The following is a 15,747-nucleotide window of genomic DNA, read 5'->3' as shown; positions in this document are numbered from 1 at the left end:
TTGTGGGTTAATAATTAAGAGGTAGTAAATAAAAAGCTCTCTGCATTGGACAACAGCATTATAATACAGCATCTCTGTGAGTTATTTGGGGCTGATGTGGCTAGGAGACCAGGCTGAAGTAAAGTACACGTAACAAAATGGTGCCCAACATGGGTTTCACACCCACGATCATGAGTTTAAGAGTCCCATGCTCTACTGACTGAGCGAGCCAGGCTTATAAGTAAATAAATAAATAAGCCGCGTAAAGATGGAAAGTACAGAGAGTCTAGATACTGTTTGCTATTGTGTTGTCTTTGAATTGTTTGACTGCTGAGGAAGTAGCAATAACTGCTAAAAGAAATGACACTGGGTTAATCCAACTTACATATTTTGAAAATGCTTTTACTTCAAAACTTAAGTCTAAGGATAGGTTATTTTGGGGGGAAAAAAATTCTGCTTTTGTTTACACAGAAAATAAAAAGCTATAGATTCCTTCCAGACTAATATGGTTTGATCAAGCAAGACCTCCTAAAGCAATGGCCCAACTGATCCAACATCCAAAACAGCTGGTATAAGACAGGATTTCTGGGTCTTCTTAGGATCCCCAAGACAGGGCTCCCTAATAGCAGGAAGCAGTTTGGAAAGAACGACACTCAAATTCCCAAATATTGTTGGCCTAGAACTTGAAGAGATCCACCTGCCTTTGCCTCCTGAGTGCAGGAATAAAAGGCATGTACCACCATGCCTGGCTATCTCTCAGAATATCTTAACCACTATCATTCTGAAGGACATTTTGTGGGAGGCAGAATTATTTATTATATCTTTTTTCCTTCAACATTTTAAATATGTAATATTCTACTACCTTCTACTCCAGTGATGTCTGATGAGAAATCATCTGTTAATCTTAGTTTAGGTCCTTTATACACGACGAATCACTTTCCTACTACCACTTGCTTTTCATATTGTCTCTATTATTTTACATTTTTAATTACATTTATTCATGGGGTGGGAGATGCACACTTGCCAAGGCCTGTGGAGCTCAGAGGACAACTAGCAGGAGTTGGTCCTTTCCTTCCTGTGGGTTTCAGAAAAGGAACTCGGTCATCAGGTGTGGCAGCAATCTATTAAGTCTGTTAAGCTATCTGGCCTGCCTATCTCTAGATAGTTTAATTATGATTAATTATGTCTGGATCTCTTTGAATCCATCTTCCTTGTCATTACTGATAACCTAGCATGAGTGGGTTAATTTATCAAATATAAAAAAATATATAGCCATGATTTCTTCAAACACTATTTATGACTCTCTTTTCTGGATAGCCAGATGTTGATATGCTTCATGTTACTCAATAGGTCTATTTAGCTTTGTTGATTTTTATTTCATCCTGTTTTCTTTCTGTTTTTCAACTAAATATCTCAAAGGGGGAAAAAAATACCTTAAATCTTTTTTTTTTTTTTTTTTTTAAATCACCTCTTAAAATCACTTAGAGGAAGCAGGGTGGTGGTACACATTTTTAATCCCAGCACACAGGAGACATGGACAGGCAGATCTCTGTGAGTTCAAGGTCAGCCTGGTCTACAGAGTGAGTTCCAGGAAGGGCTCCAAAGTTACAGAGAAACACTGTATCCATATTTCAACAAGGAGATTACACCTATAACCTAAAATTAAGAAGTGAAGTTTAAAAGCTGACTTTGAAGATTTATTACAAGTACATACAATTCAGTTTGGAAATAACAGAAGAACAAAGGAGCACTCTCACAATTCCACTTAAAAGTATGTCTCAACTACACAGAACTTAGAAAATTCTAACCATGCAGTAATGGTCTAAGAATACTGCTACAGCAAATACTACAGCACATTCCAAAGGGCCACAAGTGCCTATGAAATTGGCCTCAAACAAAATATATAATTTAATGTTTTGTAGCTTAAAGAGGAAGCACACAGAAACAAAAATCTAAATTTCAAACTAAAAAATTCCATAAAATGAGACAGGATTAACAGAAAAAAACAAGAACAAAATATTCCTTAATAGAAAAGAAAAGGTGTTCTGCTGGGCATTAGTGGCATAAAAGCTAGTTCTAGGACAGCCTCCAAAGCCACCGAGAACCCGTCTTGAAAGCCAAAAACAAAAAATGACCCGTGTTTATAACTAGCCTTAGTCATGGTGTTTTACCACACAACATGAACCCTAATTAAGACATGCATTACTCCTATCAATATTCATTAATGAAAATATAGCAATACATGTCTACGCATATACAGAAATGTACATTTAAACACTCAAAGGTGCTTGTGATTTACCAACTATGAGACACAATTCCAGAGTACGGCAAGAAAACAGAACAAAACAAAAGTTATTATCATGGCAGAATACTAGCAAGGGTAGCTTACCACTTTTTCTATGAATGTGTCTTTTTCCAGCTTCCCTGAAAGCAACCACAGCTCTGAAAAAAGCTCGAAGAACTGACCATCGGAATACAGCTACAGGATCAATTCCCGTCATCCCAGAGACAAAGGCGTTCCTGCTACTTCTCAGAAGAGCCACAATGTCTGGACGCATATGATCTGTATTTTTTTCCCGAAAATCCTATGAGAAAAAAAGTACCAATAATTGTGAAAAAGACTAAATTAAAATATCAGGAAGATAGCAGGTGAAAGATTTGAAAGGTACGCAAATAGAAATTATAGCACTGAATTCTATTCTAGGTAGCTACCTGGACCAGATACCTTCTAAAAAGTGCCAGCTACTGAATTATGTAATAAATACAGAGTAAGCACAATAATTTTATTGTAGATTATTAGACAGGCAATTTGAAGGGGTTTTCAGAAAACTAAAAAGAGAATACCTTGAGAAAACTAGGCAAAAGACCTTGTGCTCTGTGGTGATAGGAGACAGGTTGTGGTGGCAACCTTTAATCCCAGTACTCCAGAGGTAGAGGCATGAGGATCTCTGTGAGTTCAAAGCCAGCCTGGTCCACAGAGTGAGGTCCAGGTCAACCAGCCAGAGCTACACAGAGAAATCCTATCTCGAAAAAAGAGCAAAAAGAAAGGAAGGAAGGAAGGAAGGAAGGAAGGAGGGAGGGAGGGAGGGAGGGAGGGAGGGAGGGAGGGAGGGAGGGAGGGAGGATGAGAGGCAATAAAGCCAGGGGCAGAAAAGATAGGAAAAAGTGAGAGTGGTGGGAAATTAGGCAAACAACATACTAAAGTTATAGCATAATTTTATTTTGTTTCATTCAATGATACAAGGATTAGAAATGTAATGATAACATCCAGTTAGTGTTTTATAAACATCTGTGGCAGCCAGAGAATGAATATAAGAATGAAGTACCTTTGTTGTTTTTGATACCTTTATGTTTCTATTATTAACTATTTTAAAGATGTATTTATTTATAATATACAGTGTTCTGACTGCATGGCACCAGGTCCCATTAGATAGTTGTGAGCCACCATGTGGTTGCTGGGAATTGAACTCAGGACCTCTGGGAGAGCAACCAGTGCTCTTAACCACTGGGCATCTCTCCAGCCCCCATTATCAACTGTTTTTATAATACACTTTGTGTATGTTTTATAATACATTATGTGGAATGTAACTAACATTAGACTTCATTGATTTCTTTTGTTTCAATTTTGGTGGGTTTGTTTTGTTTTGAAAAGTATCACTCCATAGCCCTGGGTAGTCCTAGAACTTAGTATGTAAGCAGACTGGTTGAACTCACAGAGATCCTACCACCTCTGCCTTTGAAATGCTGAGGTTAAAGGTATATGCCACCACTCTTAGAAGCTTTACTGGTTTCTTTATGGTCCTTTTTATTGTATTGATTTCTGATCTTTCTCGTGTCCTCATACTACTGGGTTCAATGTGTTGTTTTCCAAGTTTATTGAGATGGAATCTGATATAATTAATTTCCAACTTTTCATCCTAATTTCTTGTCAAGCATTTTGTCTTAAATGATTTAACTGGATCTTACAAACTTTAAAATACTGCATATTTCTACCTATCAGTTGAAAAAAGATCTTAAAATGGCAAGTAATTTTAGTTGTGATTTTCTATATTGATTCATCAACTAATTAGAAGACTTTTGCTTTAAATATCCAGTAACCTATGACATGCAATTGGAACAGTTGTTTTAAAAGTACTGCCCAATATTTCTGCTGAACATCTTGTGTGTGTGCCTTGTGGAACAACAGTGGATCTGCCTACAGCTACTTTTCTTTTGTTATGGCTTCTGTGGTACTAGGAATTAAACTCAGAACATCACACATGCTAGAAAAGCACTCTAACACAGCTACATTTTTAAATCTACAGCTATTTTTGGTCTCTTCCTACTTCCTATAGTTTGAATCAAAATCACTGGGTATAAACAACTTTTGGTTAACATTTTATCAAATGAACACATTAGTCATTGTAAAATATCCCTTTTTATCTCCAGAAGTATCTCTAGCTTTGTTTAACATCTTCAATGAGTATATAATTACACATTTTAAATTGCCTTTTAGTTTCAATCAACTTGTTAACAAACAAACATCACAGAAACAGGAGTGTATAATATATGATAAATGTTCCCTTAGTCTGGGACATTGGAATACTTGGTTCCCAGTTGGTGGTGCTATTTGGGTAGGTTCAAAAGGTGTTGTCTTGGTGAAGTATGCCTCTGGGGACAGGCTTTGATTTGAATAATTTCAACAACAACAAAAAAAACTAACCTCCAATAATGAGGTTGGTGATAAACATCTGTAATTAAAGTACTCAGAAGGCTGGTACTGGACTATCACTTCACTAACAGCATGGGCTACACAGTAAGAACCTCCTTAACTCCATTAAAAACAAAAAACCTAAGCTTCTTTAATATGGCCTAGAAGCTCTTCAGGATGTAACCTAATGTCTGCTTTTGGAATTCACATTATCTCACTTGTCCTTAAAAGTTTCATATCACCCACCTTTTATCTACTATTTCAACAAACTAAACTCCATTCTTACTTTATAGCATGTAATTCACTATCTCAACTCATGAGCATAACATTACTTTAGGTCCTCACTTAAAAATCGGTCTTTTAGAGAGAGACTTGTGAATCTACAAATTAAAAGACAATTACTTTATTACTTAACTCACAGAAAACATGTATTTATAGCACATAGCTAGAAATAAATATAAATATAATAGACTTACAAGTGTCTGTATAGCTTATCACTGTATCACTGTAAACAATGAACTAATAATTTGACAAGTGGTATTTAATAAATAATGTTTTTTGTGTTTTGTTTTTGTATTTTTCAAGACAAGGTTTTTTTGTGTTAACTGCCCTGGCTGTCCTGAAGTTTAATGTACAGACTAAATTGGCCTTGAAATTACAGAGATCTGTTTGCCTTTTGCTTCCAGAACACTGGGATCAAAGTCATGTGCCACCAAATCCAGCAGTAAGTTTTTTGTTTTTGTTTTTGTTTTTTTTAAAGACAGGGTTTCTCTACAGTCCTGGAACTCGATTTGTAGACCAGGCTAGCCTCAAATTCACAGAAGTCTGCCTGCCTCTGCCTCCTGAGTGCTGGGATTAAAGGCATGATTCTTAAATAAATGAATCAGAAAACAAATAAATGACCTTAATTAGGATGTCTACCACAGCCAGACATGGTGACAGATCTCTGTAATCCTAGCACTTAGGATGTAGAGGCAGGAGAAGTAGTTCAAGGACATCCTCTGCTACACAGAAAACCTGAAATTAGTCTTGAGATACATGAGACAAGGTCTCAAAAACAGAAAAAAAAAAAAAAAAAAAAAACAATGAGACACTCATCTCAAGACTTCATTTTATTACTGTATTATATAGAAACTTAGGTGTCTTAGGTAGCAAGTTTAAGTTCCCCAAGATTTAAGAATTAATCAACTCATCAGGTACATAAGATACTTGCAGGGGTTGATCTTAATAAACCTAACAAGCATGAAAGCTCGAAACTACCTAATGGTATACCAGGAAAAGAAGCTTCTAGAAGATTATTATAAGTATCACATAAAAAAAAAAAAATCAACTATGAGAAGAATGAACAATGAGTCTGAGACAGAGACATGATCTGTACTTCTAGAATTAAAAAGTATACAAGAATGGCCTAACAGATTTATCTGCACAAGGAAACCAGCAAAAACATCAGTTTGCCTTTTGGGTTTTTTGTTTTGTTTTTTCTTTTTTTTAAAAAAAAAAAAAAAAAACGGGGTTTCTCTGTGTAGTTTTGGAGCCTGTACTGGAATTCGATTTGTAGGCTAGGCTTGCATCCAACTCACAGAAATCTGCCTGCTTCTGCTCCCATGTGCTGGGATTAAAGGCATGCACCATCACCACCTGGAAGAAACATCAATTTGAAAAGTAATCTTGGGACTGGAGAGATGGCTCAGCAGTTAAAAGCCCTTGACTCTCTTCCAAAGGTCCTTAGCTCAATTCTCAGCAACAACATGTAATGGGATCAGATTCCTTCTTCTGGTGTGCATAAAGACAGAGTAACTCATATATATAAAATACATGACTAAATAAATAATTTTTTTTAAAAAAGAACGAAAAGTAGATCTTAATTCTAGTTCTAGCCTTACAAAATGACTCCAAAGACTACTACTGATCCAGAGCCTCCTAAAACTACATGAGAAGGTAGAATGCCACTAGACATAGTAACCATACACCTGGGCGAAGAGTTGGGGGTGGCTATCATCGACAAATAATGTTTACAGTGGTGGTGATGGTGGCAGCGATGCCACCTTGAGTCCCAATAATCCCAGTACTTGGGAGGGAGAGGCAGGAGGATCCCTGTGTGAAAAAAAGAAAAGAAACAATGTTTACATGCATAAAATTGTCAAGGAATAAAAAAAAAAAAAAAAAACCATTCTGTACTTAAAAAAAAAAAAAAAATACCTCTGCTCTAAAACCATATTCAGTAAGAAATTTACTGACCTTTACTCCATATTTTACTTTTCCAGCATAATGTTTTATGATAAAAGCAGGCTCCATCACAGCTGGAAATTCAATATAAGAATTTTCTTCATGTTGATGTTTAAACTTGTTTAGTAATGTTTGATTTGTAGCCTGTGGAAAGCTGAATTGGGGGGGAGGTAATAAATTATAATTAAGATGTAGTTATTTATATGCTACAATACTAAAGTACATTATAATTACAGTTGTCTAATATACACTGTACAATTAATGAGTTCCTCATGCTTTATTGAAACAGGAACTCCTAGAAAACTGTCTCCCCAAGATTCATTTGCAGATGACCACTGTCCAAGTGCTCAAGACATTACTACAACCAAGGATAAGTGGGCCCCAACAGTAAAGTTTGAAGCAAAACCAGGTGATGCTGGTTTTGCAAATATGTAAAATGTAAGAGATTTGGAATTGTGAGGGATTCTACCAGATTTCAGAGGAAGGATAGGGAGGCCAGGCCTGCCTCTGTCTCCCAAGTGCTAGGATTAAAGGCATGTACTAACACCACCCAGCAATCTTTCCTTCTTTTATCTTTCTTTCCTCAAGTATTTTCATCACAGTGATGGAAGTGACTAATTACTAGAAGCTTCATATAGAAGATCTATGACTGACAAAAAAGGAGACACTTTCAGAAAATAGCGTAAGGATGGGTAATGAGTAATATTGTGACATGGTTATAAAGATGCTAAACATCAATCTTAATGTGTAAAATTATTTTAAAATATAACAAAAATAGATCAAGGAAAGAGAATGGCTATTGGCTTTTAATCATCCCAGATTATATTACCATTTCTGTCTGTATCTTGAAACAAGCCAAGTAATCTTTCATAACTGGTTTTCTTTTCTAGTTCACAAAATAAGCACAATGCTAAGTATAACAGTGTTAATAGAATCAAATGCTGCAAAGAATTGCTTTAGACACAACCTACCATCCTACAGTAATTAAACAAATGTTAACAGGCTTTGTATGTTCTCTCTCCTCTCCCTCTCTCCCTCTCCCCACCACCTTGATTTTTCAAAGACAGGTTTCTCTCTGTAGTCCTAGCTGAATTCACTCTGTAGACCAAGTTGGCCTGGAATTCAGAGATCTCCCTACCTCTGCCTCCTGAGTGCTGGGATTATAAAGGTGGGCACCACCACCACCCAACTTTTTGTAGATTTTCAACACTGACATTATTCTAGTAACTGGCTGGCTTTTGCATTCAAATACTACCCTGTCCTAAAAACTTTTTCTCTACACTCATTCCAAAACCCTAAAGTCATTCTACTAAGGATTATAACTTACAGTTTGAAGAAGCTATAGTTCTACACTACTATCACCAATTAATCCTACCGTGTTTCAAGCCACTAAGTCTATTGTCAAAATAAATGTTCCTTTAACAGTGCTTTAACTGTATGATGTTCTTACTCAGAACAGGTATGGATAACGAAGGTGAAGAGTGAGCAATCCCAAATCCCAACCTAGGAAAAGCCTACCATCTATAAACTACAACTCACATAGAATGTTTCCCTCTTCTAGTAAGATACCTACTATCTATAGGTAACAATTTATTTACTTCCTAACCCTCGGGGGTAATTTAAAAGAGTATGTGATCAATTTTTCTCTTTCTTTTGAAAAGTGTGGTTGGTGGTGGTGGCGGCAGTGGTAATCCCTGCACTTGGGAGGCAGAGGCAGGGGGAATCTCTGTAAATTCAAGGCCAGCCTGATCTATAGATTGAGTTCCAAGACAGGCTCCAAAGCTACACAGAAAAGTCCTGTCTCGAAGAACAAAAATAAAAACAAACAAACAAACAAAAACAATCCCCCCCAAAAAAAAAGAAAATGGAGAAACTTTTCTAAATAAGTAGGGCAGACATTCAAAGAAAGGTTCTCCCAAAGTCCTATGGTCAACAAACACTCATGGATAAGTGGTGTGGTGTTGTTGTCTTTGGTTTGTTTGTTTGTATTGGGGGGGTTGGCACTTAAAAAGGGTGTATTCAAAATAATTATTCATTTTAAAGCAAGCACATTTCCTATGTAAAACTTAATTCAGGGGCTGATGAGATAGTTCAGTGGGTAACAGCATCTGATGCCCAGCCTGACAACTTCAATCTGTTCCCCAGGATCACTTCTTTCATGTTTTCCTTTGAACTCCACTTAAGCACAAAAGCACACACACTCCACCCAAATGTAAATAAATAAATTAAACTAAATTTAAGAACTGAGTTACTGAATTCCTGCAATACCAGCACTCAGGAGGCAGAAGCAGGAAGATCTCAACTTCAAGAACAGTCCAGTAGCAAGACTGTCTAATGGGTAGAAAAGAGGGAAATGCAGGAAAAAAAATCTTTTAAAAACATGTATGTCAGGATATGGCCAGTGGTAGATTTTTCCCATGCTCCAGTGGATGGATCTACTACATCCATGCATATTTGGGTAGACCTAATTAGACCTAATAAAACAAAACCATAGTTATATGGTCACACATTCCTTTAATCCCAGCACCTAAGAGGCTGAGGCACGTGGATCTCTCATGCCAACAAAAAAAGTAGGAAAGGGAATGGGACATGAAATATGGAGTGCTGGAGATGATATGGAAGGAAAGAGGAAGACAGAAGGGGGAAAGAGACAATGAATGCGACCATATTTCACTGCATAAACGTATGAAATTCTCAAGAGTAAATAAGTATGTATCGTCAGGCATTGGTGGCACACGCCTTTAGTCCCAGCACTCCAGGGGCAGAAGCAGGAGGATCTCTGTGTGTTAGAGGCAAGCCTGGTCTAAAGTTCAAGTTCCAGAACAGGCTCCAAAACCCATCTCAAAAAAACCCCCAAAAAAATTAAGAAAGAAAGAAATATGTATCAAAATTTTAACATCAACATCAACCTTTTTAAGGAAGAAATTACTCCGGAGTAAAGTCTACACAGATGTTTATTTTTTCCAGACATACACAGAAGAACCCTATTGAAACACTATTAGACCATTTATCCTTACTTAGACATAAGCTTGTTGGTGTTACATGCTTGTAAAGCTAAGTAAGGAGCCTAGGAACAAGGAGCTGTTGAGTCTGAGGCTACCCTGTCCTAGTCCCAACTTGGCCACAGTTACACAGTGAATGAGGTTCTGTCTCAAATGAAGAGGAAGCCACTCAAAAAGCACAATGATCAGTTATGAAACTGATAAGCACTATACTCACTTGCTTTCTTCATCCAAAAGATGGAGCAGTCCTGTTGGTTTTTTGCTGATAAGGTTTATGCAACAAGTATTATCAATATAATCTATGTTGTGCCAACTGATACCTTCAGTTCTATATTCCTCCTGGAAGAAACAAGTAGCAAAATATCAATTTATTTATCTTGCAGAAAATAACATGCATATGACAACAAAGGTTTTTTTGTTTTTTGTTTTTTTAACTAGGCTGCAGTTACATGTGGTTTTATCTGGGTCACTTAGCCTATTACACCAATGTAAATGTTTCTGTACTAATACCATGTTTTTTTATTATGACTCTTTACTATAACTTGAAATCAGATATAGTGATATCTTCTGCATCATTCTTTGTAGTCGATACTATTTCAGCTACTTGGGGTCTTTCGCGCTTCTGTGTAAATTTTAGAATTATTTCTATGAATAGTGACATTGATGGGGAATTTATATCATACTTTTGACAATATAGCTATTTTTTACAATAGTAATACTTCCAATTTGTGATCATTAAAGATCATTTCATCTCTAAGTTCCCCTAGCTCCTTTCTCCAGTGTTTTCAAGACTTCACTTACAAGTCTTTCACTTCCTTGGTTAGGTTTACTCCAAAGTGTTTTTCTTTTATCTGCGGTAATTAAGAATGGAATTACAGTCTAACAATGGTGGTACATGCCTTTAATCCCAACCCTCAGGAGGCCAAGGCAGGAGGATCTCTGTAGACAGGCAGATCTCTGAGTTCCAGACTAGCCCGGTCTACAAAGCTACAAAGAGAAACCCTGTCTCAAAACACCACCCCAGTGCCCCAAAAAAGAAAAGGATGGAATTATTTCCTGGACTTCATTTGCTGATCATTTTCCAAGGTTTTGGGAGTAATCACTGATTCTTAACATGAAAATGTTCTATTAGGTATAAAATTAGCTGTATCCCACACCATGCTGATTAACTACTTTCTAGTGTATTCATCTTCTAAACTATTAAGATGCATATTTACTTAGTTTCGGTTTTTTGGGTTGAGTTGTTTGGCAGCAGTGGGTGCTGAACTGTGGGAATGCCACACATGCTAACAAGTGTTTTCCTATAATGCTATATCCCTAGCCTTAAAGGGGAAATTTTTTTTTTCTTTTTGGTTTTTCGAGACAGGGTTTCTCTGAGTAGCCTTGGCTGTCCTGGAACTCTGCTCTGTAGACCAGGCTAGCTTTAAACTCAGAGATCCTCCTGCCTCTACCTTTCAAGTAAGTACTGGAGGAGCACCATGCATCTTTCTAATTTTATTATAGTGCTAAAATATATGTCAACTCTTGGAAAGTTGACCCTTGCTTTATGGTCCAAAAAACATAGTCACTAATTTTGTAAATATTCCACAGGATCTTAGAAAAACATGTATTCTTCAGATGGGGTTCAGTATTCCACATATCATACATATCATTTCATTAACTGGGTCTCAATAATCAGTGAGTTCAGGGAAACTAGCATATTGATAAGCAAGGCAGAGAGCAATGGACACCCACAGAAGTACCCATCTTTTTTTTTTTTTTTTTTTTTTTTTTTTTTTTTTGGTTTTTTTCAAGACAGGGTTTCTCTGTATTGCTTTGGAGCTTGTCCTGAAACTGGCTCTGTAAACCAGGCTAGCCTTGAATTCACAGATATCCATCTGCCTCTGCCTCCGGAGTGCTGGGATTAAAGGCGTGCACCACCAATGCCCGGTTCCCATCAATTTTTAAGATTTATTCATTTATTATGAATACAGTGTTCTGTCTGTGTGTATTCTTGCAGGCCAGAAGAGGACACCAGATCTCATTACAGATAGTTGTGAGCCATCATGTGGTGGCTAGGTATTGAACTCAGGACCTCTGGAGGACCAGCTAGTATTCTTAACCACTGATCCATCTCTCCAGACCCTATACCCACTGATTTTTATTGATGCTTTAAGTCTTTTAAAGCCTTACTGGTGTGTTTTGAATGTTGGTTCTATTAAGTTATTCAAGTAGAAAGTTAAAATAAACCATTTACATTTAAAAGTATATCTTCCTGGTTTTAGTTTTATTAATTTTTGCTTCATGTATTTTGAAACTATATTATCTGATACCTATAAATTTGGGACTATACACCTGTTATCACAGCACTTTGAAGGAGAGGCAGGTGGATCTCTGAATTCGATGCCAGCCTGGTCTACAGAGCAAATTCCAGGACAGCCAGATCTAGGGAGGAAAACACACACACACACACACAAAAAAAAAAAAAGAACTGATTTTCTTAACAGTATGAGATACTCCCTTTTATACTCAGTAATAGAACCACAAATACTTTGTTAATGTTTGATAAACCTTTTTATACCATTTTACTTTTAGCTTTGTGATAATACTTGGACTGCCTCTGATAAACTGTTTGCTTTTAGTCTGATGTTTTTCAGTTCCTAAAGCAATCAATTCATTTATACTTAATGTACTTAAACTGGTGCCTTACTATTTCCTCATTGCTTGTTTACCCTGTTTTCTTAGCATTGCTTCTCACTTGGGTCCTCAGTCACTGTTGCCCAGGTCCTTCTAAATAGCTGGAACTACAAGCCCCAGTCTCAGGTACTTATACTTCCTTTGGTTTTTGTTTGGATTGCCTGGGTATTTTTGCTTTACTTATAATCTACATTAATTTGGTAAAGATTTTATATTCATTTACTATTTGTGCATAATCTAGAAATTAAAACATGCATATTTAACTTTCAATAATTCAATTCAAATAAAATTTTCCATAATTTACCAGTTAATACAAAGATGTCATGATCAACTTAAATATTAAACTAGAAAAGTCCTTATCTTTGTCAAATTTAGTAATATACTGACTTACATTCACCCATTTTAAAAAATAATTTCACAACCAAATGGTGGTGGTGGTAGCACACACCTTTAAGGCCAGCACTTAGGAGGCAGAGGGAAGCAAATCTCTAAGTTTAAGGCCAGCATGAACTACATAGTGAGTTCCAGGACAGCAAGAGCTTCACAGGGAAACTCTATCTCAAAAAACCAAAATAGTAGTAATAATATTAACAACAATAATTGTATTATTGTATTTAGTAGTACTATTTCACATTTTTCATTCCATTTTGAACATTTTGTTGTAATAGGAATACAACTAATAAGCAGGCCTAAAAATAAACTTTAGTTTTAAGGGAAATATCCTATTGTCTTCTGTCTCCCACTGTTTCCTCTGGAAAACCTACTGCTGTTATACACACACACACACACACACACACACACACACACACACACACACACACACGGGATATGAGGTAGTAGTGTGGCTGGTATCTATAATGAATCAACTCCTGTACAGGCTCAACAATATCTGAAGTCACTGGGTGGTATGGCAGTGACAATCTTGGGTCCTCAGTCACTGTCACTGCACCCTTTGCACAATCCAACAAGCACAAGGATTACACTTACCTGGGGGAAGGTGAAGACTGAACCTAACCTTAAACATGCAACAACTTCCTTGCCCTGAGAAGAGGGTGAAAAAGGCAGCTCAAGAGGTAAAGACCATAACAAGTTGTCTGAGACCACACTTACAGTAGGCAACACATTGGCTCAGATTGGGACCATGAGTGAATTGCTACAAGGTCCTGAATACACCAGGAAACAATTTCAAAATCTCCTTCTACTGAGAAATCCCTGTTAAGCCTGTAAACAGTCAGGGATATGATACTAAAAATTAGTGCTTCCTTTAACCCCACTGAGTGGGGGTGGGTGAGGGTTTGTCACATATATGAGACGAGCTTCTCATTGGTCCTATTGACATCAATAGAGATGATCACATCGAGAACTTTGCCTGTCAGACTGCCAAGATACACATCAGTGGGGATAAAACAGATACCTTGGGGTCCACACACCTAGATACTCTAGATGAAAAGAATGCTGGGGAGGCGTTACCCAGGAGTGCCTAGTAGCAGAAGGATCGGTAGCAATACTTTTATCAACAGTCCGCAAGTTGATTGGGCATCTAGGAATAGTTCAAAAAAAGTCCCTAGACTACCTCTCTATTACTGTGGTAAAGATGAGACATGAACAAAACTCTGAAAGAGTAGAATCTAGATTATTCAGACTTAGCTTCCAGGCTTTACCTCCACTGGATATCTGTGAGAAGAGGTTCTGAATAGTGTCAATCTTGCATTAACTGTATACAAAGCTCATAGCAGGTGGCAAACTCATTAAACCATGTAGTCACAGGTCAATCTTCTAGCTTTAAGTGTCTACTAATGCTGGCTTTCTACAATTGGTTCATTAAAGGATCTGCACTAAAAAGGCATCTTGTATTTTTCTACATTTTTTGCTTTATGAACATGGGTGTTCCGCCTGAATGTCATGTTTGTCTGTGCACCATGTGTGTGCCTGGAGCCCAACAACAGAAGTTGTTGAATCATCAGGAACTAGAGTACATATGGCTATAAGGTGCCATGTGAATTGAACCTGAGTCCTCTGGAAGAGCTATAGCTCTTTTCACTGAACCATCTCCCCAGCCCCATCATCTTCTACATCTTTCTGTTGGTCTGTTATACTTTGTTGGTTTTGTGAGACAGGGTTTTTCTATGTAACATCCTTGGTTGTCATGGAACTAACTCTGTAGATCAGGCTAACCTTGAACTCACAGAGATCCACTGGCCTCTGTCTCCTGAGTGTTGGGATTAAAGGCATGTGCCACCACCGTCCCGAATTCCCCTTATTTTAAGAAAATTCCTTCTTAAAAGGAAGTTTAGAATAAATGCATTGATCTACATACAATTTTCCTTTATGGGGCTGGAGGGATAACTCAGAGTTTAATTGTACTTGCTGCTTTTGCAGAGGACTGGGTTTAATGACTAACATCTACATTGGGCAGCTGGGAACTGCCTAACTCCAGTTCTAGGATCTGACTCTTCTAGTCTCCTCAAGCTCCTGTACACACATGGCATACATCAAGCAAGCACACATTCAAACACATATAATAAAATTAAATTTAAATCTTACTAATATTAATTTTCCTGGAAACCATAGTTACTTTATTTTATTTACTTATTTTGGGGTTGTTTGGGGTTTTTTTGTTGTTGTTTTGTTTTGTTTTTGTTTTTTTAGGCCGGGTTTCTCTATATAGTCCTGGTTGTCCTAGACCTTGCTCTGTAGACCAGGCTGGCCTCAAACTCTGAGATCTTCCTGCCTGCCTCTGCCTGCCAAGTGCTGGGGTTAAAGGTATTTGCCACCACACCCAGCAACACCATACTTTTAAAAAGTTCATGTCTGTTAAGATCACTTATCTAGACAAGACAGTCCTCCTCTACCTTTGGTACTATGTACTGACATTTCACCTAGCTTTAACCCACTCTAGCTTACTTCCATGCTTTCCTTCCTTCCCTCTTTTTTCCATTTTTTTGAATTTTGTTTTTAAATAAATAAATAGAAGTAATTGTGTCACTAAAATGGTCTCTTCATCTAAAAAGACTGAATTAGCATATGGCTATGAATACTAGTCATCCTACTGTTTTGACATACTTTAGGGTGGAAAGATCTTATACTTAGTTTCACTTTCTAGGGTGCATAGATCTAGCTTGTTTTATTCCTAACATGTAACACCTCTGAGTGCATTAAACCTAAAGTTAACAG

General features: G+C 37.2%; 1 protein-coding gene across 9 annotated transcripts in view; it reads right to left on the bottom strand.

Moving 5' to 3' along the window:
• Myo9a (myosin IXA) overlaps window positions 1–15,747 on the bottom strand; it is a 207,475-nt gene that overhangs the window by 90,174 nt on the left and 101,554 nt on the right. For all 9 annotated transcript variants that reach the window (XM_051197651.1, XM_051197652.1, XM_051197649.1 and 6 more), the window contains 3 exons: window positions 10,115–10,236; window positions 6,908–7,049; window positions 2,369–2,564 (listed from right to left, as the gene is read on the bottom strand). In XM_051197651.1, the coding sequence (XP_051053608.1) occupies window positions 2,369–2,564; window positions 6,908–7,049; window positions 10,115–10,236 (460 nt within the window). The remainder of the gene's footprint in view (window positions 1–2,368; window positions 2,565–6,907; window positions 7,050–10,114; window positions 10,237–15,747) is intronic.

This window comes from Phodopus roborovskii, unplaced genomic scaffold (genome assembly GCF_943737965.1).
Source record: "Phodopus roborovskii unplaced genomic scaffold, PHOROB, whole genome shotgun sequence".
Lineage (NCBI taxonomy): Eukaryota > Metazoa > Chordata > Mammalia > Rodentia > Cricetidae > Phodopus > Phodopus roborovskii.
Note: the sequence above shows the minus strand (reverse complement) of the source record. Positions and strands in the feature narration are given on the sequence as shown.